The sequence below is a fragment of the Vidua macroura genome, unplaced genomic scaffold (genome assembly GCF_024509145.1).
Source record: "Vidua macroura isolate BioBank_ID:100142 unplaced genomic scaffold, ASM2450914v1 whyUn_scaffold_289, whole genome shotgun sequence".
Taxonomy (NCBI): Eukaryota; Metazoa; Chordata; class Aves; order Passeriformes; family Viduidae; genus Vidua; species Vidua macroura.
Genome location: NW_026530635.1, coordinates 1 through 26,037, shown reverse-complemented (window position 1 = coordinate 26,037; position 26,037 = coordinate 1). Strand labels below are relative to the sequence as shown.

Here is a 26,037-nt window from a genome sequence, read left to right as displayed (position 1 = left end):
TGGGGGAGGGGCAGAAATCGCGGCGGTCGCAGCCCAAAAAAATGGCGGAGAAATGGGTGGGGGAGGGGCTTAGAAGGGTGGGGGGAGGGGCTAAAGGTGGGGGGGCTAAAGGTGGGGGAGGGGGCAAAAAATTGTGGCGGTCACGCCCCCCCCCCCAAAAAAGGCGGGAAAATGGGTGGGGGAGGGGGCAGGAAGAAGGGTGGGGGGAGGGGCTTGGGTGGGGCACAAGGGGGAGGGGCTTAGGAAGGTGGAGAGCAAAAGGGGGAGGGGCTTAGAAAGGTGGGGCAAAAAAGGAGGCGGGGCTAAGAAAGGTGGGTCAAAAGGGCGGGAGGGGGCATAAAGGGGAGGGGCTAAGAAAGTTGTGGGAGGGGCTTAGGGATCGGGGGAGGAGCTTCCCGAGCGCGGGGAATACCCCGAATTTTCGCGGATTTTTCCCGTTTCTTTATTTTATTTTTTTTGGGGAATTTCGCGGGAATTTCACGGGAATTTCGCGGGGGGGGGGGGGGGGCGTGGCCCTGACGCCCCTCCCCCTCCCTTTTCCCCCGCCCCCTCCCGCTTTGCCCCCGCCCCCCCAGGCGTTCCACGGTGATCGACCAGAACCGCGACGGGCATCATCGACAAGGATGACCTCAGGGAGACCTTCGCCGCCATGGGTGGGCGGGGCTAAAAGGGGGCGTGGTCAGCACAGGGGGGCGTGGTCTGAGCGGGCGGGGTCCGATTGGGTGGGGTTTGGGGTGGAGATTCGGGCTCTGAGGGGGTGTGGCTTAAGGGGAGGGGCTTAAAGGAAAGGGGAGTGGCTTTTAATGAGAGGCGTGGCTTGATCAACGGGGAGGGGCTTAAATGAAATGGGAGGGGCTTTGTGGGAGGGGCTTTCTATCGGGGAGGGGCTTAAATGAAAGGGAGGAGCTTGCTGTGAGAGGCGTGGCTTGTTGAGGGGGCGGGGCTTGGGTGTTTGAGGGAGGGGGAGGGGCTTAATCAGGGTAAACGTCCGAGGGGGAGGGGCTTTGTGGGATGAAGGGGCGTGGCTTAAAGGAAGAGGCGTGTTCTATTTAAATGATGGGCGTAGAGTGGGCGTGACCTCCAAAAGTGGGTGTGGCTTAAATTTAGGGTGTTATTCTGGAAGGGGGCGGGGTTTTGATGGGGTTTGAGTGAGGGGGGAGGGGCTTGTGAGGGTGTGGGTGGTGGGTGGGGTCGGTGGGCGTGTCCCGACGCGGCCCCCGCCCCTCCAGGCCGGCTGAACGTGAGAACGAGGAGCTGGACGCGATGATCAAAGAGGCCTCGGGGCCCGATCAACTTCACCGTGTTCCTCACCATGTTCGGGGGAGAAGCTCAAGGGTGGGGCCCCGAAAACCCAAAATCCCACCCAAAAAAAACCCCAAAATCCCGAAAATTCAACCCAAAAAACCCCAAAATCCACCCCAAAAAAACCCCAAAATCCCGAAAATTCAACCCAAAAAACCCCAAAATCCACCCCAAAAAAACCACAAATCCCGAAAATCCAACCCAAAAGAACCCCAAAATCCTGAAAATTCAAAGACCCCAAAATCCCCAAAATCCACCCCCAAAAAACTCCAAAATCCACCCAAAAAAACCCCAAAATCCTGAAAATTCAATTTAAAAAACCCCAAAATCCCCAAAATCCACCCCAAAAAAAAAACCCAAAATCCACCCCCAAAAAAAACCCCAAAATCCCAAAAATTCACCCCCCAAAAAAACCCCCAAAATTTCAAAAATTCAACTTAAAAAAACCTCAAAATCCCCAAAATCCACCCCCAAAAAAAAACCCCAAAATCCCCAAAAACTTCAATTCCAAAATCCATCCGGGCACCCCCGGCATGACTCTCCCCCCCCCCACTCCCCTCCCCCACCCGCTCCGGCCCCTCCCCCACTCCGTGCTGACCCCGCCCCCCTCTCTCTTGGCCCCTCCCCCAAGGGGCGGACCCCGAGGACGTCATCATGGGCGCGTTCAAGGTGCTGGACCCGGACGGGAAAGGCTCCATCAAGAAGAGCTTGTGAGTGGGGGAGGGGCGCGAGGGGTGGGGGAGGGGCCCCCTCGGGGGCTGGGGGAGGGGCTGGGCTCGCCCACTAAAGGGGGAGGGGCGAAAAATGGATCGGCCCCGCCCACCATGTTGAAGGAGGTGGGGGGAGGGGTTTTGTCCTGAAGGGCGGTGGGGGGAGGGGGCGGGGAAGAAATTGGCCCCCTCCCCCCCCCCAAAAAAATTGAGAATTGGGGGAGGGGGAGGGGGCGGGTTTGGGGGTGGGGGAGGGGTGGATTTGGCGGGTGGGGGAGGGGCCTCAGGGCCGTTTTTTGGGGTGACCCCGGCCCCCTCCCCCCAGCCTGGAGGAGCTGCTGACGACGCAGTGCGACCGCTTCACCCCCGAGGAGGTGAGCGACCCAAAAACGCCCCAAATCCGCCCGAAAATCCCCCCAAAAAACCCCAAAATCGGCCCAAAAATCCCCCCAAAAACCAAAATCAGCCCAAAAATCCCCCCAAACAAACCCAAAATCCGCCCAAAAGTCCCCAAAAACCCAAAATCGGCCCAAAAATCCCCAAAAATCCCTAAAAAACCCCCAAAATCGGCCCAAAAATCCCCAAAAATCCCCAAAATCGGCCCAAAAATCCCCAAATCGGCTCAAAAAATCCCAAAAAACCCCCAAAATCCGCCCAAAAATCCCCAAAAGAACCCAAAATCGGCCCAAATCAACCTAAAAAACCCGAAAATCGGCCCAAACATCCCCAAAATAACCCCAAAATCGGCCCAGAAATCCCAAAATCAGCTCAAAAATCTCAAAAACCCCCCCAAAATTGGCCAAAAAATACCAAAATCGGCTCAAAAATCCCCCAAAACCCCCAAAATTGGCTCAAAAATCCCCAAAAAAAACCCCAAAATCAGCCCAAAAATTAAAAAAAAAAAAGATCAGCCCAAAAAAATCCCCCCAAAAAAACCCAAAACGGCCCAAATCAACCTAAAAACCCCAAAAATCAGCCCAAAAATCCCAAAAATCGGCTCAAAACCCCCAAAATCCACCCAAATCAACCTAAAAACCCCCCAAAATTGGCCCAACAATCCCCAAAACCCCCAAATTTGGCCCAAAATACTGAAAAAAACCCAAATCCCCCGAATTCCCAAAATTCTCCCCGCAGAATTCCCAAATTCCCCCCCTAAAAGTCCCAAGATTTCCTCAAAGTTCAACAAAATTTCCCCCAAAATTCCCCAAAAATTCCCCAGAATTCCAAAAATTCCTCAAAATTGCCCAAATTTCCCCCAAATTGCCCAAAAATTCCCCAAATTCCAAAAAAAATACCCCAAATTCCCCCCAAAATTTCCAAAATTCGCCCAAATTTCCCTCCAAAATCCCCATAAATTCCCTAAAATTGCCCAAAAATCCTCAAAAATCCCCCCAAAAATTCCAAAAAAATTCCCAAAATTCCCCAAACTCCCCCGAAATTCCCGAATTTCCCCCGGATTCCAGATCAAGAACATGTGGGCCGCCCTTCCCGCCGGACGTGGCCGGCAACGTGGACTACAAGAACATTTGTTACGTCATCACCCACGGCGAGGACAAGGAGGGGGAGTAGGGACCCCGAAAATCCGGGAATTCGCCCCAAAAAATCCGGGAATAAACCTGAAAAAATGTGGGAATTTACTGCAAAAGAATCCGGGAATTTATTGCAAAAAATTGGTGAATTTACCTCAAAAAATCTGGGATTTCAACCCGAAAAAAACCTGGGAATTTATGCCAAAAATCTGGGATTTCACCCCCCCCCAAAAAAATGGGGAATTCATCCCAAAAATCCTGGAATAAATCCTGAAAATTTGGGAATTTACTGCAAAAGAAATCCAGCAATTCAACTGCCAAAAAACTGGGATTTGACCCCCAAAAAAATCTGGGAATTCGCCCCAAAAAGTCCTGGAATAAACCCCAAAAAATATGGGAATTTACTGCAAAAATATCTGGTATTTCACCCAAAAAAAAATCTGGGAATTTACTCCAAAAAATTGGGAAACTAAACCTCAAAAAATCCTGGAATAAACATCAAAAAAAAGGGTGGGAATTTACTGCCAAAAAATATCTGGGATTTCACCCGCCAAAGAGTCTGGGAATTTACCCCACAATATTTGGGAATTTGCCCCCAAAAAATTCAGGAATTTACTCAAAAAAATTCTGGAATTTACCCCAAAAAATTCAGGAATTTGCTCAAAAAAAATTCAGGCATTTACTCAAAAAAATTCGGAATTTACCCAAAAAAAAATTGGGAATTTGCCCCAAAAAATTCAGGAATTTACTCAAAAAAAATTCACGAATTTACCCCCAAAAATTTGGGAATTTGCCCCAAAAAATCCAGGAATTTACTCTAAAAAAATCCATGAATTTGCCCCCAAAAATTCGGGAATTTACAAAAACTTTGGGAATTTGCCCCCCAAAAAATCCTGGGGATTTCACCGCACCCCTCCCCCACCCCACAGACTCCACGCACAGGGGGGAGGGGCCAATTGAGCCTTTATTACGGAGGGGGGAGGGGCGAGGGCGGGCGGAGCTTGCGTTGGCCACGCCCCTCCCGCGCCCCGCCTCCCAGCAGGGGGGTGGGGGAGGGGCTCGGGAGGGGAATTTTGGGGGGGGTGGGGGAGGGGCTCAGGAGCTTTTCTGGGCCCTCTCGGCCGCGTCCAGGGCGGCCACGCCCCTCAGGGCCCCCCCCGAGCTGCAGAAGGTTCAGGAAGGATTTGAGGGCGGCCAGGGGGGCCACGAGCCACAGGCCCAGCCTGGCCAGCCCCGGACCCCCCGGGAACACTGCGGGAAAGCAGAACAGACCAGTTAGAACCAGTACGGACCAGTTAGAAACCAGTATGGACCAGTTAGAGCCAGTACGGACCAGTACGGACCAGTACGGACCAGTTAGAGCCAGTACAGACCAGTTAGAACCAGTACGGACCAGTACGGACCAGTTAGAACCAGTACGGACCAGTTAGAACCAGTACGGACCAGTTAGAGCCAGTACAGACCAGTTAGAACCAGTACGGACCAGTACGGACCAGTTAGAACCAGTACGGACCAGTTAGAACCAGTACGGACCAGTTAGAACCAGTACGGACCAGTTAGAACCAGTACGAACAAAAACAACAGCAAAAAAATCAGAAAAATTCCAGTTGAAACCAGTTTGAAACCGGTCAAAATCACAACAGAACCTTGTTAGAACCAGGTAAGGACCAGTACAAACCAGTTAGGACCAGTACGGACCAGTACAAACAAAAACAACAGGAAAAAAATCTGAGAAATTCCAATTAAAATGAGTAAAAATCCAGTTAAAATGAGATCGAAACCAGTTAAAACCACAATAGAATCTCGTTTAGAACCAGTATGGACCAGTACAAACCAGTTAGAACCAGTAGGAACCAGTTAGAACCAGTAGGAACAAAAAAACCCAGAAAAAATCTGAAAAATTCCAGTTAAAAACAGTAAAAATCCACTCAAAACCAGCTTGAAACCAGTTAAAACCAGCTTGAAACCAGTTAAAAACACAATAAATATCCCAGTCAGAACCAGTATAGACCAGTTAGAACCAGTATGGACCAGTCAGACCAGTACAAACAAGAAAAACCAGAAAAAAACTGAAAAAATCCAGCCTCAAACCAGTAAAAATCCAGTTAAAACCAGTTTGAAACCAGTTTAAACCCAGTTTAGAACCAGTTTAAATCCACAATAAAATCCAGTTAAACTCAGTAAGGACCAGTACAAACCAGTTAGAACCAGTATGAACCAGCACAAATTTAAAAAAACTGAAAGAACCAGTAAGAAACTGCTACGAACCAGTTTAAAACCGGTTTGAAACCAATTAAAACCAGTTTGAAACCAGTAAAGACGAGTATGGACCAGTTAAAACCAGTAAAAACCAGAAAAAATCAATGAAAACCACTAAAAACCAGTCGAAAGCAGTTTTAAAACCAGTTTAAAATGAGTAAAAACCAACAAAAACCAGTCCAAACCAGTCCAAACCGGCTTGAAACCAGTGAAGGCACCAGTTAAAACCAGTACAAACCAGTTAAGACCAATAAAAACCAGTCTAACCAGTACAAACCAGTTAAGACCAATAAAAACCAGTCTAACCAGTACAAACCCAGTTTAATACTGGTTTAAAACCAGTTTGAAACCAGTCAAGGCACCAGTTAAAACCAGTACAAACCAGTAAAATCCACTAAAAAACAGTAAAAAAACCAATAAAAACCACTAAAAACCGGTAAAACCAGTCCAAACCAGTCTCAAACCAGTATGAACCAGTATAAACCAGTATGAACCAGTATAAACCAGCAGGACCTCACCGGCGGGCCCCCTCCCCCCAGTGCAGCAGGTACAGGCAGCAGTGGAACCCCTCGTTCCCAGCGCACAGCAGGAAGAGGAGGGGCTGGGGGGCGGGGCCAAAGGGGGCGTGGTCAGCAATGGGGCGTGGTCGGTTCGGTTAGAGCCACGCCCCCCCCTTCCCAGTTTGTCCAGTTCCTCCCAGTTTGTCCCAGTTCATTCCCAATCCCTCCCAGTTTGTCCCAGTTGCCCCCCAGTTCACTCCCAATCCATCCCAGTTCATTCCAGTTCCTTCCCAGTGCTTCTCAGTCCCCTCCCAGTTCCCCCCAGTTTGTCCCAGTCCCCCCCAGTTCCCTCCCAGTTTGTCCCAGTCCCCCTCCCAGTTCCATCCCAGTTTGTCCCATTCCCTCCCACTCCATCCCAGTTTCCCTCCCAGTCCCTCCCAGTTCCCCCCCAGTTCCCTCCCAGTTTGTCCCAGTTCATTCCCAATCCCTTCCAATCCCTCCCAGTCCATCCCAGTTTGTCCCAGTCCTTCCCAGTTTGTCCCAGTTCCCTCCCCAATCCATTCCCATTTCCCTCCCAGTCCCTCCCAATTTGTCCCAGTCCCCTCCCAGTCCGTCCCAGTTCCCTCCCAGTACAAACCAGTGCTCCCAGTCTCACCCTGGACTGGTAGTAGCGCCTCAGCAGGGGGGTGCCCCACTCCCGCCCCCACGGCCTTGTGCGACGTCGCCCCCTGGAGGGTGGAGCTAAAGCGGAGGGAGGGGCCAAAGGGGGGGCGTGGTGAGGCACGGACACGCCCACATCGCCGTAGGCGGTGTGGGATAAACCACATTGCCATATATGGAATGCAGGCCACGCCCACATCGCCATGTATGGAATAAAAACCCCACATTACCATATATGGAACTGAGGCCACACCCACATTGCCATATATGGAGTAAAAACACCACATTACCATATATGGAACTGAGGCCACACCCACACTACCATATATGGAGCAAGGTCCTCACATTACCATATATGGAAGTAAAGCCACACCCACATTACCATATATGGAGTAAAAACCCACATTACCATATATGGAACTGAGGCCACACCCACATTGCCATATATGGAGCGAGGACCTCACATTACCATATATGGAAGTGAGACCACACCCACATGGCCAAATATGGAGTGAGGACCTCACATTACCATATATGGAAGTGACACCACACCCACATTGCCATATATGGAGCAATGATCTCACATTACCATATATTGAAGTAAAGCCACACCCACATTACTATATATAGACTAAGGACCTCACATTACCATATATGGAAATGAGACCACACCCACATTGCCAAATATGGAGCGAGGACCTCACATTACCATATATGGAAGTGAGACCACACCCACATTGCCAAATATGGAGCGAGAACCTCACATTACCATATATGGACGTGAAGCCACCCCCCACATTGCCATATATGGAGTAGTGACCACGCCCACACCCCAGGGGCCCTCCCAGTTCCTCCCAGTTCATCCCAGTAAGACCCAGAACCTCAAATCCTCTTGAGGGCCCCACCCAAATAAGCCACACCCCCTCTCATTCAAGCCACGCCCCCAAGATGCAAATTTTCCCTTCCCACCCGCCCAAATTCCTTTTGCCAAGCCACGCCCCTTCCCGCTCATGCCCACTCAAGCCACACCCCTTCCCATCCAAGCCACGCCCCTCCTTTTCAAGCCACGCCCCCAACCCCAATTTCCATCCCCCCTTCCGCCAATTTTCCCCATTTTTGGCCCATGTTGCCCCGTCCTGACCACGCCCAGCCCCACCCACCTAAGCCACACCCCTCCCATTCAAACCACTCCCCCAAACCCAAATTTTCCACATCTTCTCCCTTCCCCCCCCAATTTTCCCCATTTCCCGCCCATTCCCCCCTCCCGACCACACCCTGTCCCCGCCCACCCAAGCCACGCCCCCTCCTCACTAAAACCACTCCCCCAAACCCCCAATTTCCCCCGTTTTCGCCCCAATTTCCCCCTCGTTTTTCCCCTTTTCCACCCCATTTCTCACCCATTTTCCCACGCTCCCGACCGCGCCCCGCCCCCAGCGCGGCCCCGCCCCCCTCCAAGCCCCGCCCACCAGTGCATGTGCAGCCAATGGCTGGCCACGTCCAGCGCCATGCTGAGCTGGAAGAGCGGCGCCCAACGCGGGTAGAGCAGCGCCAGGTTGAGCAGGAGGCACATGGAGCTCAGCCGGTCCGTCAGCATGTCCAGCATGGCGCCCAGCCGCGAGCCTGGCGGGCGGGAAACCGGGATCGCACCCGTGCCGGACCGGGAGAGCCCGGGCTGGGCCGCGGGGGGAAAAAAATTGGGTGGAAAAAGTCGAAATCCGGACAAAATAATTGGAGATTCGGGAGGAAATATGGCAGGAAAAGCTCATTATTGCAATCCAAGATGGCAGAAGGGGACGGGGGCCAACTGGGACATTCCCACTTCCAAACTGGGAGAGCCCGGGCTGGGCCGCGGGGGAAAAAATTTGGGGGGGAAAAGTTGAAATTTGGACAAAATAATTGAAGATTCGGGAGGAAAAAAAGTCAAAATATGGCGGGAAAAGCTCAAAAGGGAAATCCAAGATGGCGGAAGGGGGCGGGGCCAACTGGGACATTCCCAGTTCCACACTGGGAGAGCCCAGTTTGGGGCGTGGGATTGAATTTTGGGTGGAAAACGTCAAAATTTGGATGGAAAAATTGAGAAAAAAGTAAAAATATCGTGGGAAAAGCTCAAAATGTCGATCCAAGATGGCGGAAGGGGCGGGGCCAAGTGGGAGATTCCCAGTTTGGAGCTGGGGCATTCCCAGTTTGGAGCTGGGAGCTCCAATTTTGGGGGAAAATCCCAACATTTTGGGGGGCAAAAAGTCAAAATTTGGAGGGAAATCCTCGAAAAATGAATCCAAGATGGCGGATTCACCCAATGACATCATTCCTCATAAACCACACCCATAATGACATCATCAAAGTGAGCCACACCCCAAATGACATCATCCTCCTGAAGCCACGCCCATATATTCACAAGCCACGCCCACACTGAGCAAACCACGCCCATTGCCGCCATTTTGGGCCTCTCCCCATCCATTTTGAGCCCTCCCAGTATAAACCACAATAAACCAGTATAAACCAGTACAAACCAGTATAAACCTCTATGACCAGTGCTCCCAGTATAAACCAGTACAGACCAGTGTTCCCAGTCCCCTCCCAGTCCCCCATAATCCCCTCCATGTAAAACCCAGCCCCTCCCAGTACAAACCAGTATAAACTGACGTGAACCCGTATAAACAGTAAAGGCCAGTATAAACCAGTAAAAACCAGTATAAACAAGTCCCTCCCAATCCCCTCCCAGTATAACCCAGCCCCCTCCCAGTACAAACCAGTATAAACTGATATAAACCAGTATAAGCAGTAAAGGCCGTTATAAACCAGTATAAACCGGTATAAACCAGTATAAACCAGTATGAACCAGTATAAACCAGTATAAACCAATATAACCACTGCTCCCAATCCCCTCCCAGTCCCTCCCAGTCCCCCGTAATCCCCTCCCAGTATAACCCAGTCCCTCCCAGTCCCTCCCAGTATGAACCAGTCTAAACCAGTATGAACCAGTATAAACCAGTCTAAACCAGTCCCTCCCAGTATCAACCAGTCCCTCCCAGTCTAAACCAGTCTAAACCAGTATGAACCAGTACCCTGGCCCAGCAGCCGGGCCAGGTGTCCGTCCACGGCGTCCAGCAGCGCGGCCAGGCCGTAGCAGGCGGCCGCTGGCCCCGGCCGCGTGGGCATCAGCCAGAAGGAGACGGCGGCCAGGAGGAGCCGGACGTAGCCTGGAAACCAGTACGGACCAGTATAAACCAGTACAAACCAGTATGGACCAGTGTAGGGCGGTGTGTGCCAGTATAAACCAGTATAAATCAGTTCTAGCCAGCCCAGTGTCACCCCCTGGCATCAGCCAGCAGGAGCCGGACGTAGCCTGGAAACCAGTACAAACCAGTACAAACCAGTATAAACCAGTACAAACCAGTATAAACCAATACAAACCAGTATAGAGCAATATAAACCAGTATGGGCCAGTAAAAACCAGTTTTGGCCACCAAAACCTCCCCAAAAGGGGTCCCCAGGTGGTGCAGACTGAGAGGCTGACCAGTACAAACCAGTATAAACCAGTATAAACCAGTATAAGCCAGTATAAAGCATTATGGGTGGGTTTAAACCAGTATAAACCAGTATGGACCAGTAGCACTCCCAGTCCAGCCCCACCTGGAGCGCCCCGAACCCCTCCCAGTCCCTCCCAGTATAAACCAGTTCACCCCAGTCCCCTCCCAGTCCCCCCCAAACCTTTCCCAGTTTAGCCCAATTCATCCAAATCCCCCCCAGTCTCTCCCAGTTTGTCCCAGTTTCCTCCCAGTTCCCCCCCAATCCCCTCCCAGTATAACCCAGTCCATCCCAGTTCCTTCCAGCGCCCCCAAATCCCCTCCCAGTATAAACCAGTTGCCCCCCCAGTTTCCCCCCAGTCCATCCCAGTCCCCCCCAATCCCCTCCCAGTTGATCCCAGTCCATCCCAGTTCCCTCCCAGTGCCCCCAAACCTTTCCCAGTCCCCCCCAAATCCCCTCCCAGTATAACCCAGTCCCCTCCCAGTCCCTCCCAGTCCCCCCCAAACCCATCCCAGTATAACCCAGTATAACCCAGTTCCCTCCCGGTTCCCTCCCAGCGCCCCCAAATCTCCTCCCAGTCCCTCCCAGTCCCCCCCAAACCCTTCCCAGTATAACCCAGTCCCCCCCCAGTCCCTCCCAGTCCCTCCCAGTTTGTTCCAGTGACCCCAGACCCTTCCCAGTCCCCCCCAATCCCCTCCCAGTATAACCCAGTTCCCCCCCAGTTCCCCCCCGCGCCCCCGTTGCGGCGCTCACCGATGACGTTGGGCACGAACAGGAACACGTTCTCCTCCCCCATGGCCCGGGGACCCCCCCGGGGCCTCCCGGGACCCCCGAGCCCCCCCCGGGACCCCCCAAAATCCCCCCCAAAAAAAAAAACCCCGAGCGCGGCGCGGCCCCTTTAAGAGCGCCGCGGGTCACGTGGGGCCGGAAGCGGAAGCGACGCGGCTCCTCCGGCCAATCAGGAAACGCCTGGCAACGCCTCTTCCAATCGGAGCACGCCTAGCGACGTCACAACCAATCAGAGCACGCGTAGCATCGCCCCACCCAATTAGAGCACGCCTAGCAACGCCGCAGCCAATCAGAGCACGCCCGGACACTCCTCCCCCAATGAGAGCCCGCGTAGCAACGCCGCACCTAATCAAAGCCCGCCTAGCAACGGCTCCACCAATCAGAGCACTCCTAGCAACGCCTCCGCCAATCAGAGTAGGCCTGGCAACGCCGCAGCCAATCAGCGACGTCCCCCACCCCAGCGGCGCTTCCGCTCTAAGCCACGCCCCCGTTGCCGTGGCAACGCGGAAGTGGCGCGTTCCGCAGGCAATTAGGCGGATCCTTAATTATGAGCGGGTTAATTAACCACGGCGGGGGTGATTAACGATTCCCAGCCCCCTCCCGCGTCCTTTTCCCTTAATTAACCCTCATTAGTTTCCCTTAATTAACGCTAAGTAGCACAAAGCGGGCGGAGCCAATGACGTCACCAGCGTCCTGTTTATTATTCACGCCATTAATGAGCGCAATTAACGCCCCCGATTAATGAGGGGGGGGCTTGAGAGATTTTTTTCCCTCCGAAGTTAAAATTTGGGGTTTTTTTTTTTTCCCAATTTTGGGGATTTTTTTTTCCCCCCTCAGGAAAATCCCAAATTTGGGGCAAAATCCGGCGGTTTTGGGGTTCCCCAAATTCAGAAAATCGGGAATTTTGGGGCCCCTCCCCCCCAAAGGGGGGCCCAGAGCAGCTCCGGGAATTTCGGGATCTTTCCAGAACGTTCCGCCCGCGGCCGCTCCGGAACCTGAGGGGGAGAGAGCCCCGAAATTTACCAGAAAAAGGCAAAATTCACCCAAAAAAGGGCAAAATTCACCCAAAAAAGGACAAAATTCACCCCAAAAAAAAGCAAAATTCGCCCAAAAAAGGCAAAATTCACCCCCAAAAAAATCAAATTCAGAGAAAATCCAACCAAAACCCCCAAAATTCACCCCAAAAAACCCCTCAAAATCCAACAAAAAACCCCAAAATTCAACATAAAATCCAAAATTCAACAAAAAACCAAAAAATTCAACAAAAAAACCCAAATCCCCAAATTCACCCAAAATTCAAAAACAAACCCCACAAAATTCACCCAACCCTCCCCCAAATTCACCCAAAAAAACACAAAATGCACAAAAAAACTCCCGAAATTCACCCAAAATCCAACAAAACCAAAAATTCAACCAAAAACCTCCAAAATTCACCCAAAAGCCACAAAATTAACCAAAAGACCCCCAAATTCAATTTAAAAAAGCCCCAAAATTCACCCAAAATCCAAAATTTCCCTCCCAAAATTTCCAAATTGTTTCCCCCCAAAAAATCCAAATTATTCCCCCAAAATTCAAATTTCCCCTCCAAAATCTCCGTTTTTCCAAAAGAAAATCAATTTTCCCCAAAAAAATTCCGTTTTTATCCCCGAAATTTCCATTTTTTCCCCCAAAAAATTCAGTTTTCCCCCTCCCAAATTTCTGAATTTTTCCCACAAAAATTCAATTTTCTCCCCCCAGTTTTATTTTCCCCAACCGAAACGAGCCCAAAACCCACCAGAAAAATGAGAAAATTGGGATGTTTTAAATAATTCTATTTTAAATAAAATTAAATCCAAAGAAAACGACAACGAAACAAAAGAAAAATTCCCAAAACAATGAAAATTCCAACCAAAAAAAATTTGAAAATTAAAGAAAAATGGGAAAAAATTTTAAAAAGAAAAGGAAAAAATGAAAACAAACAAACAAACAAAAATGATCCCAAAAATGCCCCACCTCCCCCCAAAAAATGGAATTTTGGGGACCCCTGTGGGAGAATAAATAGAGAAAAAAAAGGGGGGACCCCAAAATTTTGGTAGAAAAAAAAAATTAATGGGAAAACCCCAAATTTGGGGTTTTGACCTCAAAATCTCCCCCAAATTTGTTTTTTTGGGGGGCTTTTGACCCCAAAACCTCTAAATTTTTGGATTTTGGGAGTTTTGACCCCAAAATAGCCCAAAAATCCCCAAAATTGGAGGAGATTTTGAGGTCAAAAAGCAAAAAAAAAAATCTCCGAATTTAGGGGAGATTTATGGCCTAAAACCCCCAAAAATCCAAAAATTTGAGGGAGATTTTGGGGTCCAAAATCCAAATTTGGGATTTTTGGGTTTTTTGGGGGGTTTTGACCACAAATTTGGGGTTTTGACCCCAAAATCTTCCCCAAATTTTGGGGTTTTGGGGGGTTTTGGCCCCAAATTTGGTGTTTTGACCCCAAAATCTCCCCAAATTTGGGATTTTTGGGTTTTGGGGGGGTTTTGACCCCAAAATCTCCCCCAAATTTTGGGGATTTTTTTGGGGTCCCGTAGTGTCTGCCCCTCCCCCACCCCAAAATCACCTCCAGGGTCGCCGGGGTGGGGGAGGGGCGGGGTGGGGGAGGGGCCCCCGGTTTTGGGGTCCCTTTTTTGGGGGTGGGGGGAGGGGCCGGGGGGCGGGGCGGGGGATCCGGCTGGGTGGGGGAGGGGCGGCCTCACCCCCGCAAATCCCCTTAAGAAACCTCCGGAATTGACGGAAAAAACCCCAAAAACTCCTCCCGAAACCATCGAGGGCGCCCCAAAAACGCCGGGGACACCTCGGGGAGGAGGAAGCGCCGCCCCGAGAACGTTTTTGGGGCACGGGGAGGCGACTCCTGAACCTCATTTTGTTGGTTTTGGGGAAAAAAGCGAAGAGGCCTCGCTCGGAGGCCAAACCCAAGCGGGAGAAGGCGCGGAAAAGAGGAGGGGGCAACCCCAGAAGCGCCCTGAGCCACCAGCGGTGGGCTCGTCCCCCTCGCGAGAGCTCGCCCAGGACGTAAAGGGGTAAAAACAACCACGGCGAGAGCCAAAGCTGCGCGGCCAAAACCACCACGGGCACGTAAAGGCGGCGGCGGCGAGCGCCGAGGCCCAAAATGGCGGCCAGGCCCAACGCGGCCGCCAGGCCCGAGGACAAGGCCGAGGCGGCCGAGGAGGATGAGGAGGGAGCCCAGAGGTGAGGGCGGAGGGGGAGGAAGGCGTGGGCCAGCGCCAGCCCGGTGGCGCCGCACTCCAGGGCGGGGAGGAAGCCCCGAAATCGCCGTTTTTGAGCCCAAAGCGCGGCCAGGAGGAGGAGGAGGGAGGGCGGCGAGGGGTGGAGGGCGGCGGTGAAGGCCAGCAGGGAGCAGAGCAGGTGAGGGAGGAGGGACGGCGAGGGGAGCGGGGTGGTGGCGCGGCGAGGGGTGGGAGGGGGGTAGAAGGAAGCGTGGCGGGGTGAAATGGTGGTTTTCGAACGGGAAATGGGCGTTTTGGGGGAAAAAACGGAGCTTTTGGGCGAAAAAACGGAGCTTTTGGGCGGGAAGATGGAAGGGGTGGGGGGCGACAAGATGGCGGCCTGAGGGGAGAAAAGGGGCTGAGGGAAAGGGAGGTTTGGGGAAAGGGGATTTGGGTCTGGGGGTGGCAAAATGGCGTTTTCTGAGAGGGGGTTTGGGTCTGGGGGGGATAAAACGGGGTTTGGAGGGGAAAAAGTGAGGTTTTGTGGGGGTAAAACGGGGTTTTGGGGGGAAAAAATGGGATTTTGGGACAGTGAAAGGCTTTGCGGGTGGGACAAAATGGCTGCCGGCGGGGGTGAAGTGGTCGCAGAGGGTAAAACGGGGTTTTCTGAGGGGAAATTTGGGTCTGGGGGGGATAAAATGGGGTTTTCCAGGGGTGAAATTGTGTTTTTGTGGGATGGAATTGTGTTTTCAGGGGGTAAATTTGGGTCGGAAAAAGGTAAATTGGTGTTTTGAGGGGGTGAAGTCGGTGAAGACAAAATGGCGGCCTGAGGGGAAGGAGGAGGGAAAATGGTGGCAGAGGGGGATGAGGGAGGCGTTGGGGGGGATAAAAGAGGGGTTTGGGTGGAAAAAAGAGGATTTTGGGTGCAGGAAATGAGGTTTTGCGTGGAGGAAAAGGGGTTTTGGGTGGAGCAAATGAGGTTTTGGGGGAAAAAAATGGGTTTTTGGGAGGGTAAAACCGAGGGGGTTTGGGTGTTTGAGGAGGACAAAATGGCGGCCTGAGGGGACAAGATGGCGGAAATGGCGTCGTCCTGAGGAGAGAAAATGGGAAAAATGAGGGGAAAACGGGAAAAATGAGGGGAAAATGTGGAAATATGAGGGGAAAATGGGAAATATAAGGGGGAAAATGAAGGGGAAATGAGGGGGAAAACGGGAAAAATGAGGGGAAAATGGGAAAAATGAGGGGAAAAATGAAGGGGAAATGGGGAAAATGAGGGAAAAGATGAGAGGAAAATGGGAAAAGTGAGGGAAAATGAGGGAAAAGTGAGGGGAAAAAAGGGGAAATGAGGGGAAAATGGGGGGAAATGAGGGGGAAATTGAAAAATTGAAGAAAAACGAGGGGAAAATGAGGAAAAATGAGGAAAAATGAGAGAAAAATGAGGGAAAAATGAGGGGGAAATGGGGAAAATGGGGAAAAATGAGGGTGGAAAATTAAGGGTAAATGGTGAAAATGAGGGGAAATGGGAAAAAATGAGAGGGAAATGGGATAAAAAAAATTTAAAAATTGAGGGGAAAGTAGGGAAAAGTGAGAGAAAAATTAGGGGAAAATGAGGAAAAGTGGGCGAAATTAGAGAAAAATGACAGGAAAAATCAGAGGGAAATGGGGGAAAAGGGGGAAATGATGGAAAAATTAGGGATAAAATGAGAGGAAAATGGGAAAAGTGGTGGGAAGGGAAAATGGGAATTAGGAGAGAAAAGTGAGAAATTAGGAAAATTATGAAAATCAGGAATATTGGAAAAAAGGAGACGAAGAAATAAAATGGCACCAAGGAAACAAAATGGCGCCAATTCTGAGGGAAAAAAGGGAATAAAAATTTACTTTTTGAGGGGAAAAACAGCAAAAAATGGGGAAATGGTGAAGTTTGTGAGGAGAAAAAAGGGGTAAAATGAAATTCGAAGGGAATTTTAGGACAAGTTTTGAAGTTTTTGAGAGAAAATTGGGATTAAAAAATGGGATAAAATTCCCTGAGGAGTTTCCGGGGGCTCTGAGGGGATTTTTGGGAGGGGACAGGGGAAGCGTGAGCCCAAATTCCACCCAAAATTCCCCCCAAACCCATCAAAATTCCCAAAATTCCCCCCCAAATCCCTGGAAATTCCCCCAAATTCCCCCTAAATTCCCTGATTTCCCCCAAAATTCCCAAAAAATTCCCCAAGAAAATCCCGAAAATTCCCTCCCGAATTTCTAAGTCTCCCCAAATCCCCCCAAAAATCCCAGATTTTCACCAAAATTTCCCAAATTTTCCCAAAAATTTCCCCCAAAACTCCCAAATTCCCCAAAATTCCCGATTTTTCTTTAAAAATTCCCCAAAAAACTCCCAGAACTCCCAAAAATTCCCCCAAAAACCTCTGAAAATTTCCCAAATTCCCTCAGATTCCCCCAAAAATCCCCAAATTTTTCCCAAAATTCCCCAAAAAATTCCCCAAATTCCAAAAAAAATCCCCAAAATTCCCCCCCAAATTCCCAAATCACTCCAAACATTTCCCCAAATTTTTCCCCAAAAATACCAACATTTCCCCCCAAAATTCCCGATTTTTCCCAAATTTCCTGAATTTCCCCCCCAAAATCCCCAAATTCCCCCCAGAAATTCCCAGATTTTCCCCAAAAATTCCCAAATTTCCCCCCAAAATTCCCGATTTTTCCCAAATTTCCTGAATTTCCCCCCCAAAATCCCCAAATTCCCCCCCAAAATTCCCAAATTTTCCCCAAAATTTCCCAAATTTTCCCAAATTCCCGAATTCGCCGCTCACCTGCGGGGGGGTCCCCGGGGGCCCCTCCCCCCCCTCGGCGTCGTCCTCGGGGTCCCCCGGACTGGGGGGGTCACTGGAGCTACTGGGAGAACTGGGAACGCTGGGGGAGGGGCTGGGGGGGTCCTGGGGGGACACGGGGCAGGGTCAGACTGGGACGGACTGGGACAAACTGGGAGAGACTGGGAGGGACTGGGATAAACTGGGAGGGACTGGGAACAAACTGGGATGAACTGGGAGGGAACTGGGATGGACTGGGAATCAACTGGGAACAAACTGGGAGGGACTGGGAGAGACTGGGAACAAACTGGGAGGGACTGGGAATCAACTGGGATGAACTGGGAGGGACTGGGATGGACTGGGATAAATTGGGAGATACTGGGACAAACTGGGAGGGACTAGGAACAAACTGGGAAATACTGGGAGGGACTGGGACAAACTGGGAGGGACTGGGAACAAACTGGGATTGACTGGGAATCAACTGGGATGAACTGGGAGGGACTGGGACAAACTGGGAGGGATTGGGACAAACTGGGATGAACTGGGAGGGACTGGGACAAACTGGGAGAGACTGGGAACAAACTGGGATGAACTGGGAGGGACTGGGTTGGACTGGGAGGGAACTGGGAGGGAACTGGATTATACTGGGATATAATCCAGTATATTATAAACTGGGAATGAACTGGGTTATACTGGGACGGACTGGGAGGGACTGGGAACAAACTGGAAGGGACTGGGAGGGACTGGGACAAACTGGGACAAACTGGGACAAACTGGACCAACAACTGGACCCCCCCCAGTCCATCCTGGTCTACACCAGTCCATCCTGGTTTCTGTACTGGTTTCTACTGGTTCATACTGGTCTGTACTGGCTCGTATTGGTCTATTGTGGTTTATACTGGTTTGTACTGGTCTAAACTGGTTTCTATACGGGCTTATACTGGTCTGCATTGGATTTTACTGGTTTGTACTAATCTGTACTGGTTTATACTGGTCTGTACTGGTTTATACTGGTCAATACTAGTCCATGTTGGTTTGTACTGGTTTCTATACTGGTCCATGCTGGTTTATACTGGTTTATACTGGTCTATACTGGTCTATATTGATTTCTATGGTCCATACTGGTTTATACTGGTCTGTACTGGTTTCTATACTGGTCTGTACTGGTCCACACTGGTCTATATTGATCTGTATTCCATTCCATACTGGTCTATATTGGTCCATACTGGTCCATACTGGTTTCTACTGGTGCGCACTCACCTCCTCCCTGGCGGCCATCTTGGTTCTGCGCAGCAGCTCCGGGACGACCCCTGGGGGGCGCTGCTGAGCCAGGAAGGCGTGCTGGCCAAAAAAATCATCAAAAATCATCAAAATCACCCAAAACCAGCCCAAAATCAGCCCAAAATCAGCCCAAAATAGCCCAAAATATCCCAAAATCATCAAAATCACCCAAAACCAGCCCAAAATAGCCCAAAATCAGCCAAAAATAGCCCAAAATATCCCAAAATCATCAAAATCACCCAAAACCAGCCCAAAATAGCCCAAAATCAGCCAAAAATAGCCCAAAATCAGTCAAAAATAGCCCAAAATATCAAAAAATCAGCCAAAAATCATCAAAATCAGCCAAAAATCAGCCAAAACCAGCCCAAAATCATAAAAATCACACAAAATCAGCCCCAAATCAGCCAAAAATCACCCAAAATATCCCAAAATCAGCCAAAATCATCAAAATATCCCAAAATAATCAAAATCAGCCCAAAATCATCAAAATCACCCAAAATCAGCCCAAAAATCATCAAAATCATCCCCAAATCAGCCAAAATAGCCCAAAATCAGCCCAAAATCCCCCCAAAAAGCCCAAAATCAGCCAAAAGAGCCCAAAATCATCCCAAAATCATCCCAAAATCAGCCAAAAGAGCCCAAAATCGCCCAAAATCAGCCAACACAGCCCAAAATCACACAAAAATAACCCAAAATCAACCAAAAATAGCTAAAAATGATCCAAAATACTCCAAAAAATCACCCAAAACCACCTAAATTACCCCAAAATATCCCCAAATCAGCCAAAATACCCCCAAAATCCAAAATATACCCCTCCAATCACCCCCAAAATCACCAAAAATACCCCAAAATACTCAAAATCTCCCCAAAATCTTCAAAATACCCCAAGAAAACCCAAAATCGCTTAAAATATCCCCCAAATCACCCCCAAATCACCCAAAATCACCCAAAAAACCCCCAATCCCCCAGAATTGCCCCACTTTGGACTGATTTGGGGATTTTTTGGGTTAATTTGGGGTGGATTTGGGGTTTTTTGGGGTATTTTTACGATATTTTTGGGGTTGTTTATGGATTTTGGGGTTTTTATTTTTGTTATTTTTGAGTGTTTCAGGGTTTTTTTAGGGTATTTTGGGTTATTTTGGGGTTTTGGGGGTTATTTTGGGTGGATTTTGGGGTTAATTTGGGTTATTTTTCGGTATTTTGGGTTATTTTTGGTAATTTTTGAGTTAATTGAATGCTATTTGGGGTGGATTCTTGGGTTATTTTTGGGTTATTTGGGGATTTTGGGGTTATTTTGGGTGGATTTTGGGTTATTTTTGGTTATTTTGGGATTATTTTGGGTTACTTGGGGATTTTGTGGGTTATTTTGGGTTATTTTGGGTGGATTTTGGGTTATTTTTGGTTATTTTGGGGTTTTTGGGGTCCCACCTGCAGCAGCTCCCGCGCTCGGGGCCGTTCCTGCGGAAGCTTCCGGAGACACCGAGAGACGAAATCCCGAAATTCCTCCGACCTGGGGGGGGGGGGGGGGAAATGTGTGGGTCAGGGCAGGGACCCCAAAATGTGGGGCAGGACCCCAAATTTGGGGCTGGGACCCAAAATGTGGGGCTGGGAACCCGTTATGGGGCCATGGGATGCTATGGGGCAGGATCTATAGGGCAGGGAGGATCTATGGGGCAGGATGAATCTATGGGCAGGGTAGATCTATATGGCAGGATCTATGGGGCACGGTGGATCTATGGGCAGGATCTATGTGGCAGGACTTATGGGCAAGGTGGATCTATAGGGTAGGATGGATCTACAGAATAAATCTATGGGGCAGGATAGATCTATGGGGCAGGGTAGATCTATAGGGCAGGATCTATGGAGCAGAATCTATGGGGCAGGATCTATGAGGCAGGATGGATCTATGGGGCAGGATCTATGGCGCAAGGTGGATCTATAGGATAAATCTATGGGGCAGTATGGATCAATGGGGCAGGATCCATGGGGCAGGATGGATCTATGGGGCAGGGGGATCTGTGGGGCACTGACCACTCCTGGGGGTGCTTTAGGGCCGGGGGGTCTCTCTGGGCGATGTGGTACAGGGCGCTATGGGGCAGGGTGGATCTATAGGATAAATCTATGGGGCAGGCTGGATCTATGGGGCAGGATCTATGGGGCAGGGGGATCTATGGGGCACTGACCACTCCTGGGGGTGCTTTAGGGCCGGGGGGTCTCTCTGGGCGATGTGGTACAGGGCGCTCATCGCGTTCAGCTGGAACAGGGGCGGCCTCCGCTCAGCTGGGGGGAAAAAAGAACCCTAAAAACCCCAAATTCACCCCAAAATTCAGTCCCTAAAAACCCCAAATTCACCCAAAATTCAGTCCTAAAAATCCCAAATTCACCCCAAAATTCACTCCCTAAAAACCCCAAATTCACCCCAAAATTCACTCCCTAAAAACCCCAAATTGACCCCAAAATTCAGTCCCTAAAAACCCCAAATTCACCTCAAAATTCAGTCCCTAAAAACCCCAAATTCACCTCAAAATTCAGTCCCTAAAAATCCCAAATTGACCCCAAAATTCTGTCCCTAAAAACCCCAAATTCACCCCAAAATTCACTCCCTAAAAATCCCAAATTCACCCCAAAATTCAGTCCCTAAAAACCCCAAATTCACCTCAAAATTCAGTCCTAAAAATCCCAAATTGACCCAAAATTCTGTCCCTAAAAACCCCAAATTCACCTCAAAATTCAGTCCCTAAAAATCCCAAATTCACCTCAAAATTCAGTCCCTAAAAATCCCAAATTGACCCCAAAATTCTGTCCCTAAAAACCCCAAATTCACCTCAAAATTCAGTCCCTAAAAATCCCAAATTCAGTCCCTAAAAATGCCAAATTCACCCCAAAATTCAGTCCCTAAAACTCTCAAATTCACCCCTGAATTCAACCCCACATTTCTCCCAAAGACCCCTCCCCAAATCCCCCCCAAATCCTCCTCAAAATCCCCCCAAACCACCCAAAATCCCCTAAAACCCCCCAAAACCACCCAAAATTCCCAAAAATCACCTCAAAACCCCCAAATCCCCCCAATCCCCTCTGAAGCCCCCTCCCCAAATTCCGCAGCTCACCCAGCTCGATGCAGGTGATGCCCAGTGACCACACACCCCAAAATCCCCCCCAAAAACTGCCCTAAACCCCCAAAACCCACCCAAACCCACCCAAAATCCACCCAAATTCACCTAAGATCCCCCAGAGCCCCTCCCCAAATTCCCACAGCTCACCCAACTTGATGCAGGTGATGCCCAGTGACCGCACACCACCCCAAAATCCCCCCCAAACCCTCCAAAACTGCCCCCAAACGCCCCAAAAACACACCCAAAATCCACCCAAAATCCCCCAAATGCCCCTGAAGCCCCCTCCCCAAATTCCCGCAGCTCACCCAGCTCGATGCAGGTGATGCCCAGTGACCACCACGTCCGCCCGGCCGTCGTAGAGCCCCTCGTCCATGGCCAGAATCACCTCGGGGGCCATCCTGGGGGGCCGGGGGTCAGCCTGGGGACCCCTCCCCAAATCCAGAGACACCCCCCCCCCAAATATCCCCGAGCCCCTCCCCCCCCCTCACCAGTACGGGGTCCCCACCAAGGAATTGGCCGGGGTGGCCACGGCGGCCGAGCCGAAGTCGCCCAGTTTGACGTGGCCGGGGGCCCGCAGGAGGATGTTGCCAGCCTTGATGTCCCTGGGGGGCAGTGGGGAGCGGTCAGTGGGGCTGGAGGGGTCAGTTGGGAGCGGTCAGTGGGGCTGGAGGGGTCAGTGGGGAGTGGTCAGTGGGGCTGGAGGGGTCAGTGGGGAGTGGTCAGTGGGCTGGAGGGGTCAGTGGGGAGTGGTCAGTGGGGAGGGGTCAGTGGGGAGGGGTCAGTGGGGCTGGAGGGGTCAGTGGGGAGCGGTCAGTGGGGCTGGAGGGGTCAGTTGGGAGCGGTCAGTGGGGCTGGAGGGGTCAGTGGGGAGTGGTCAGTGGGGCTGGAGCGGTCAGTGGGGCTGGAGGGGTCAGTGGGGAGCGGTCAGTGGGGCTGGAGCGGTCAGTGTGGCTGGAGGGGTCAGTGTGGCTGGAGGGGTCAGTGGGGAGCGGTCAGTGGGGCTGGAGGGATCAGTGGGGCTGGAGTGGTCAGTGGGGAGGGGTCAGTGGGGATCTATGGAGCACAGGAGATCTATGGGGCAGGATTTTAGGATCTATGGGGCAGGATTTCAGGATCTATGGGGCAGGATCCCAGGTCTATGGGGCAGCCCCACCTGTGGATCACCCCCTGGCTGTGCAGGTAGCCCAGGCTATACTATGGGGCAATATCCCAGAATCTATGGGGCAGGATTTCAGGATCTATGGGGCAGAATCCCAGGATCTATGGGGCAGAGGAATCTATGGGGCAGGATTTCAGGATCTATGGGGCAGGATCTATGGGGCAGCCCCACCTGTGGATCACCCCCTGGCTGTGCAGGTAGCCCAGGCTGTGCTATGGGGCAGGATCTCAGGATCTATGGGGCAGGATTTCAGGATCTATGGGGCAGGATTTCAGGATCTATGGGCAGGGGGGATCTATAGGGCAGGATTTCAGGATCTATGGGGCAGGATTTCAGGATCTATGGGGCAGGGGGGGATCTATGGGGCAGGATTTCAGGATCTATGGGGCAGGGGGGATCTATGGGGCAGGATTTCAGGATCTATGGGGCAGGATCTATGGGGCAGCCCCACCTGTGGATCACCCCCTGGCTGTGCAGGTAGCCCAGGCTGTGCTATGGGGCAGGATCCCAGGATCTATGGGGCAGGATTTCAGGATCTATGGGGCAGGGGGATCTATGGGGCAGGATTTCAGGATCTATGGGGCAGCCCCACCTGTGGATCACCCCCTGGCTGTGCAGGTAGCCCAGGCCCTGCAGGGCCCCTCGGTGATGGCCCCGATCTCCCTCCTCCCTCAGCGGCTCCTGGTGCACTTGGGGGGCACGGAGGGAGGGGTCACCCAAAAATGCCCCAAAATCCCCCAAAAAATCCCCCAAAATTACCCCCAAATCCCCCAAAAATTCACCTTGAATACCCCAAAATACGCCCGAAAAAATAATCCAAAAATCCCCAAAATTACTCCTAAATATCCCAAAATATCCCTCAAAATTTTCCTAAATACCCCAAAATATCCCCCAAAAATTCACCTTCAATACCCCAAAATTAACCCCAAATCCCCCAAATAATCCCCCAAAAACTCACCTTAAATACCCCAAATTATTGCCCAAATTTACCCCTAATTATCTCAAATATTGCCCAAAATTCATCCTAAAACCCCCTAAAATATCCCAAATTATCCCCCAAAAACTCATCCTAAATTCCCCCAAAATTCACCTTAAATCCCCCAAAATTCCCCATAAACCCCCCCCATACTTCCCCCCAAAAATTCTCCCTAAATGCCCCCCAAAATTCCCCTAAATCACCCAAAATTCCCAGTAAAATCTCCCCAAAATCTCCCTAAATTCCCCTAAAATTCCCCCTAAATCCCCCAAAAATACAAATAAAATCTTTCCTAAATCCCCCCAAAATTCCCTCTAAATCTCCCCCCCAAAAAAACCCCAAAATTCCCTCCCAGAATTCCCCTTGAGATCCCAAAATTGCCAAAACTGCCCAAAGTTGCCCAAAAAGCCCCAAATTCTCACCTTCCAGCAGGTCCAGGGCTGATCCCACACAGAACTCCATGGCCAGCTGGGGGAGGGGCAGGTTGGGAACCCCAAAATCCCCAAAATCCTCCCAAAATTATTCCCAAGATCCCCCAAAATCCCAAAAATCCTCCCCAAATTACCCTAGAAATCCCCCAAAATTCCCTAAAAATCCCCCAGAATTCCAAAAGTTCCCTCAAATCCACCCAAAATTTCCCCAAAATTCCCCCCAAAATCCCCTAAAAATTCCCCCAAATCCCAAAAATCCCCCAAAAATCACCCAAAATCCCCTCAAAAATTCTAAGGATACCCTCAAAATCTCCTAAAACACCCCAAAACTCCTAAAAATCCCCACAAATTCAACAAAAATCCCCAAAATCACCTAAATCCCCCCAAAAATCACCTAAAAATGCCCAAAATTCCCTCAAATGCCCCAAAATCTTCTCAATCCACTAAAATCCCCCCAAAAAATCCCCCCAAAACCCCAAAAAATCCCCCCAAAACAAAAAAAAAAAATCCCCAAAAAATCCGAAAACCCCCCCAAAATCCCCTAACCCCCCCAAGACCCCTCCCCAAATTCTGGTGGCTCATCCAGGTCCTGTTTTAGCACCTTTGAACCCAAAAATCCCCTAAAAGCCCCCAAAAAAATCCCCAAAAAAATCCCCAAAAAACCCCAAAAGTCCGTAAACCCTCCCAGGACCCCTCCCCAAATTGGGGACCCCTCCCCAAATTCGGGGGGCTCACCCAGGGGGCTCACCCAGCTCCTGTTTTTAACACCCCTGAACCCCAAAAATCCCCTTAAAACCCCTTAAAACCCCCCAAAAAATCCCCAAATCCCCAAAAAAAATCATAAAAAATTCCCCAAAAACGCCCCCAGGACCCCTCCCCAAATTCAGGGGACCCCTCCCCAAATTCGGGGGGCTCACCCAGCTCCTGTTTTAACACCCCTGAACCCCAAAAATCCCCTTAAAACCCCCCAAAAATCCCCAAAAAATCCCCCAAATCCCCCAAAAAAATCGCAAAAAATTCCCCAAAAATCCCCCAGGACCCCTCCCCAAATCGGGGACCCCTCCCCAAATTCGGGGGGCTCACCCAGCTCCTGTTTTAACACCCTGAACCCCAAAAATCCCCTAAAAACCCCCCAAAAAATACCCCAAATCCCAAAAAAAAATCGCAAAAAATTCCCCAAAAACACCCCCAGGACCCCTCCCCAAATTCAGGGGACCCCTCCCCAAATTCGGGGGGCTCACCCAGCTCCTGTTTTAACACCCCTGGACCCCAAAAATCCCCTTAAACCCCCCCAAAAATCCCCAAAAAATACCCCAAATCCCCCAAAAAATCATAAAAAATTCCCCAAAAATCCCCCAGGACCCCTCCCCAAATTGGGGACCCCTCCCCAAATTGGGGGGGCTCACCCAGGCCGTGTTCTCCCGCAGGTAGCACCCCCTGAAGCCCACGGTGTTGGGGTGCCGGAGCCTCTGCAGCACCTTCACCTCCCTCACGATGTCCTGCCACTTCTGGGGGGCAAAAAGGGCAAATTTGGGGTTTTTTTGGGGGTGTTTTGAGGATTTTTGGGGTGTTTTGAGGATTTTTGGGGGTGTTTTGAGGATTTTTGGGGTTTTTTTGGGGGGTTTTTGGGGGTCTCACCTCGCTGGAGGCTCGCCCACGGTACGACATCTTCTTGATGGCCACCAACTCCTGGGAGCGCAGGTCACGGGCCTGGGGGATTTTTGGGGATTTTTGGGGTTTTTGGAAATGATTTTGGGGGATTTGGGGGGATTTAAGGGGAATTTGGGGGGATTTTGGGG

At 50.7% G+C, this 26,037-nt stretch overlaps 4 protein-coding genes across 4 annotated transcripts; 1 reads left to right on the top strand and 3 right to left on the bottom strand.

Annotated features, from left to right (window-relative positions):
* Positions 1-575: 575 nt before the first annotated feature.
* Positions 576-3,649, top strand: LOC128803066 (myosin regulatory light chain 11-like; the record flags this gene model as incomplete). The annotated part of the gene is given in 10 exon segments (XM_053969638.1): positions 576-606; positions 608-653; positions 1,230-1,241; positions 1,244-1,281; positions 1,283-1,318; positions 1,320-1,335; positions 1,934-2,012; positions 2,338-2,386; positions 3,476-3,496; positions 3,498-3,649. Coding segments are annotated over 10 exon segments (412 nt in total), but the record flags the coding sequence as incomplete, so codon positions are not given.
* An 873-nt stretch (positions 3,650-4,522) lies between these two features.
* CDIPT (CDP-diacylglycerol--inositol 3-phosphatidyltransferase) lies at positions 4,523-11,342 on the bottom strand. The gene is given in 8 exon segments (XM_053969637.1): positions 4,523-4,699; positions 4,701-4,792; positions 6,275-6,401; positions 6,956-6,985; positions 6,987-7,041; positions 8,427-8,580; positions 10,026-10,160; positions 11,242-11,342. Coding segments are annotated over 8 exon segments (699 nt in total). The 5' UTR covers positions 11,285-11,342; the 3' UTR covers positions 4,523-4,636.
* A 602-nt stretch (positions 11,343-11,944) lies between these two features.
* LOC128803062 (serine/threonine-protein kinase TAO3-like) lies at positions 11,945-20,804 on the bottom strand. The gene is made up of 6 exons (XM_053969635.1): positions 20,794-20,804; positions 20,591-20,710; positions 19,988-20,069; positions 18,539-18,619; positions 17,282-17,404; positions 11,945-12,272 (listed from the first exon to the last, which is right to left on the bottom strand). The coding sequence occupies exons 1-6, from the start codon at positions 20,802-20,804 to the stop codon at positions 12,165-12,167; spliced, it is 525 nt and encodes a 174-aa protein (XP_053825610.1). The 3' UTR covers positions 11,945-12,164.
* LOC128803063 (serine/threonine-protein kinase TAO2-like) lies at positions 20,776-25,948 on the bottom strand (the record flags this gene model as incomplete). The annotated part of the gene is made up of 7 exons (XM_053969636.1): positions 20,776-20,839; positions 21,978-22,070; positions 22,161-22,274; positions 23,424-23,520; positions 24,230-24,275; positions 25,645-25,746; positions 25,877-25,948. Coding segments are annotated over 7 exons (528 nt in total), but the record flags the coding sequence as incomplete, so codon positions are not given.
* Between the last annotated feature and the right edge of the window lie 89 nt (positions 25,949-26,037).

What these genes read in the sequence shown, in the direction of transcription:
- LOC128803062 (XM_053969635.1), bottom strand. An exon ending in CTAAAGCACCCCCAGGAGTG is followed by an intron (nt 20,070 to 20,590) that starts GTCAGTGCCCCA and finishes CCCCCCCCCCAG; the next exon opens with GTCGGAGGAATTTCGGGATT. An exon ending in CCCCGGGGACCCCCCCGCAG is followed by an intron (nt 12,273 to 17,281) that starts GTGAGCGGCGAA and finishes TCTCCCCCTCAG; the next exon opens with GTTCCGGAGCGGCCGCGGGC.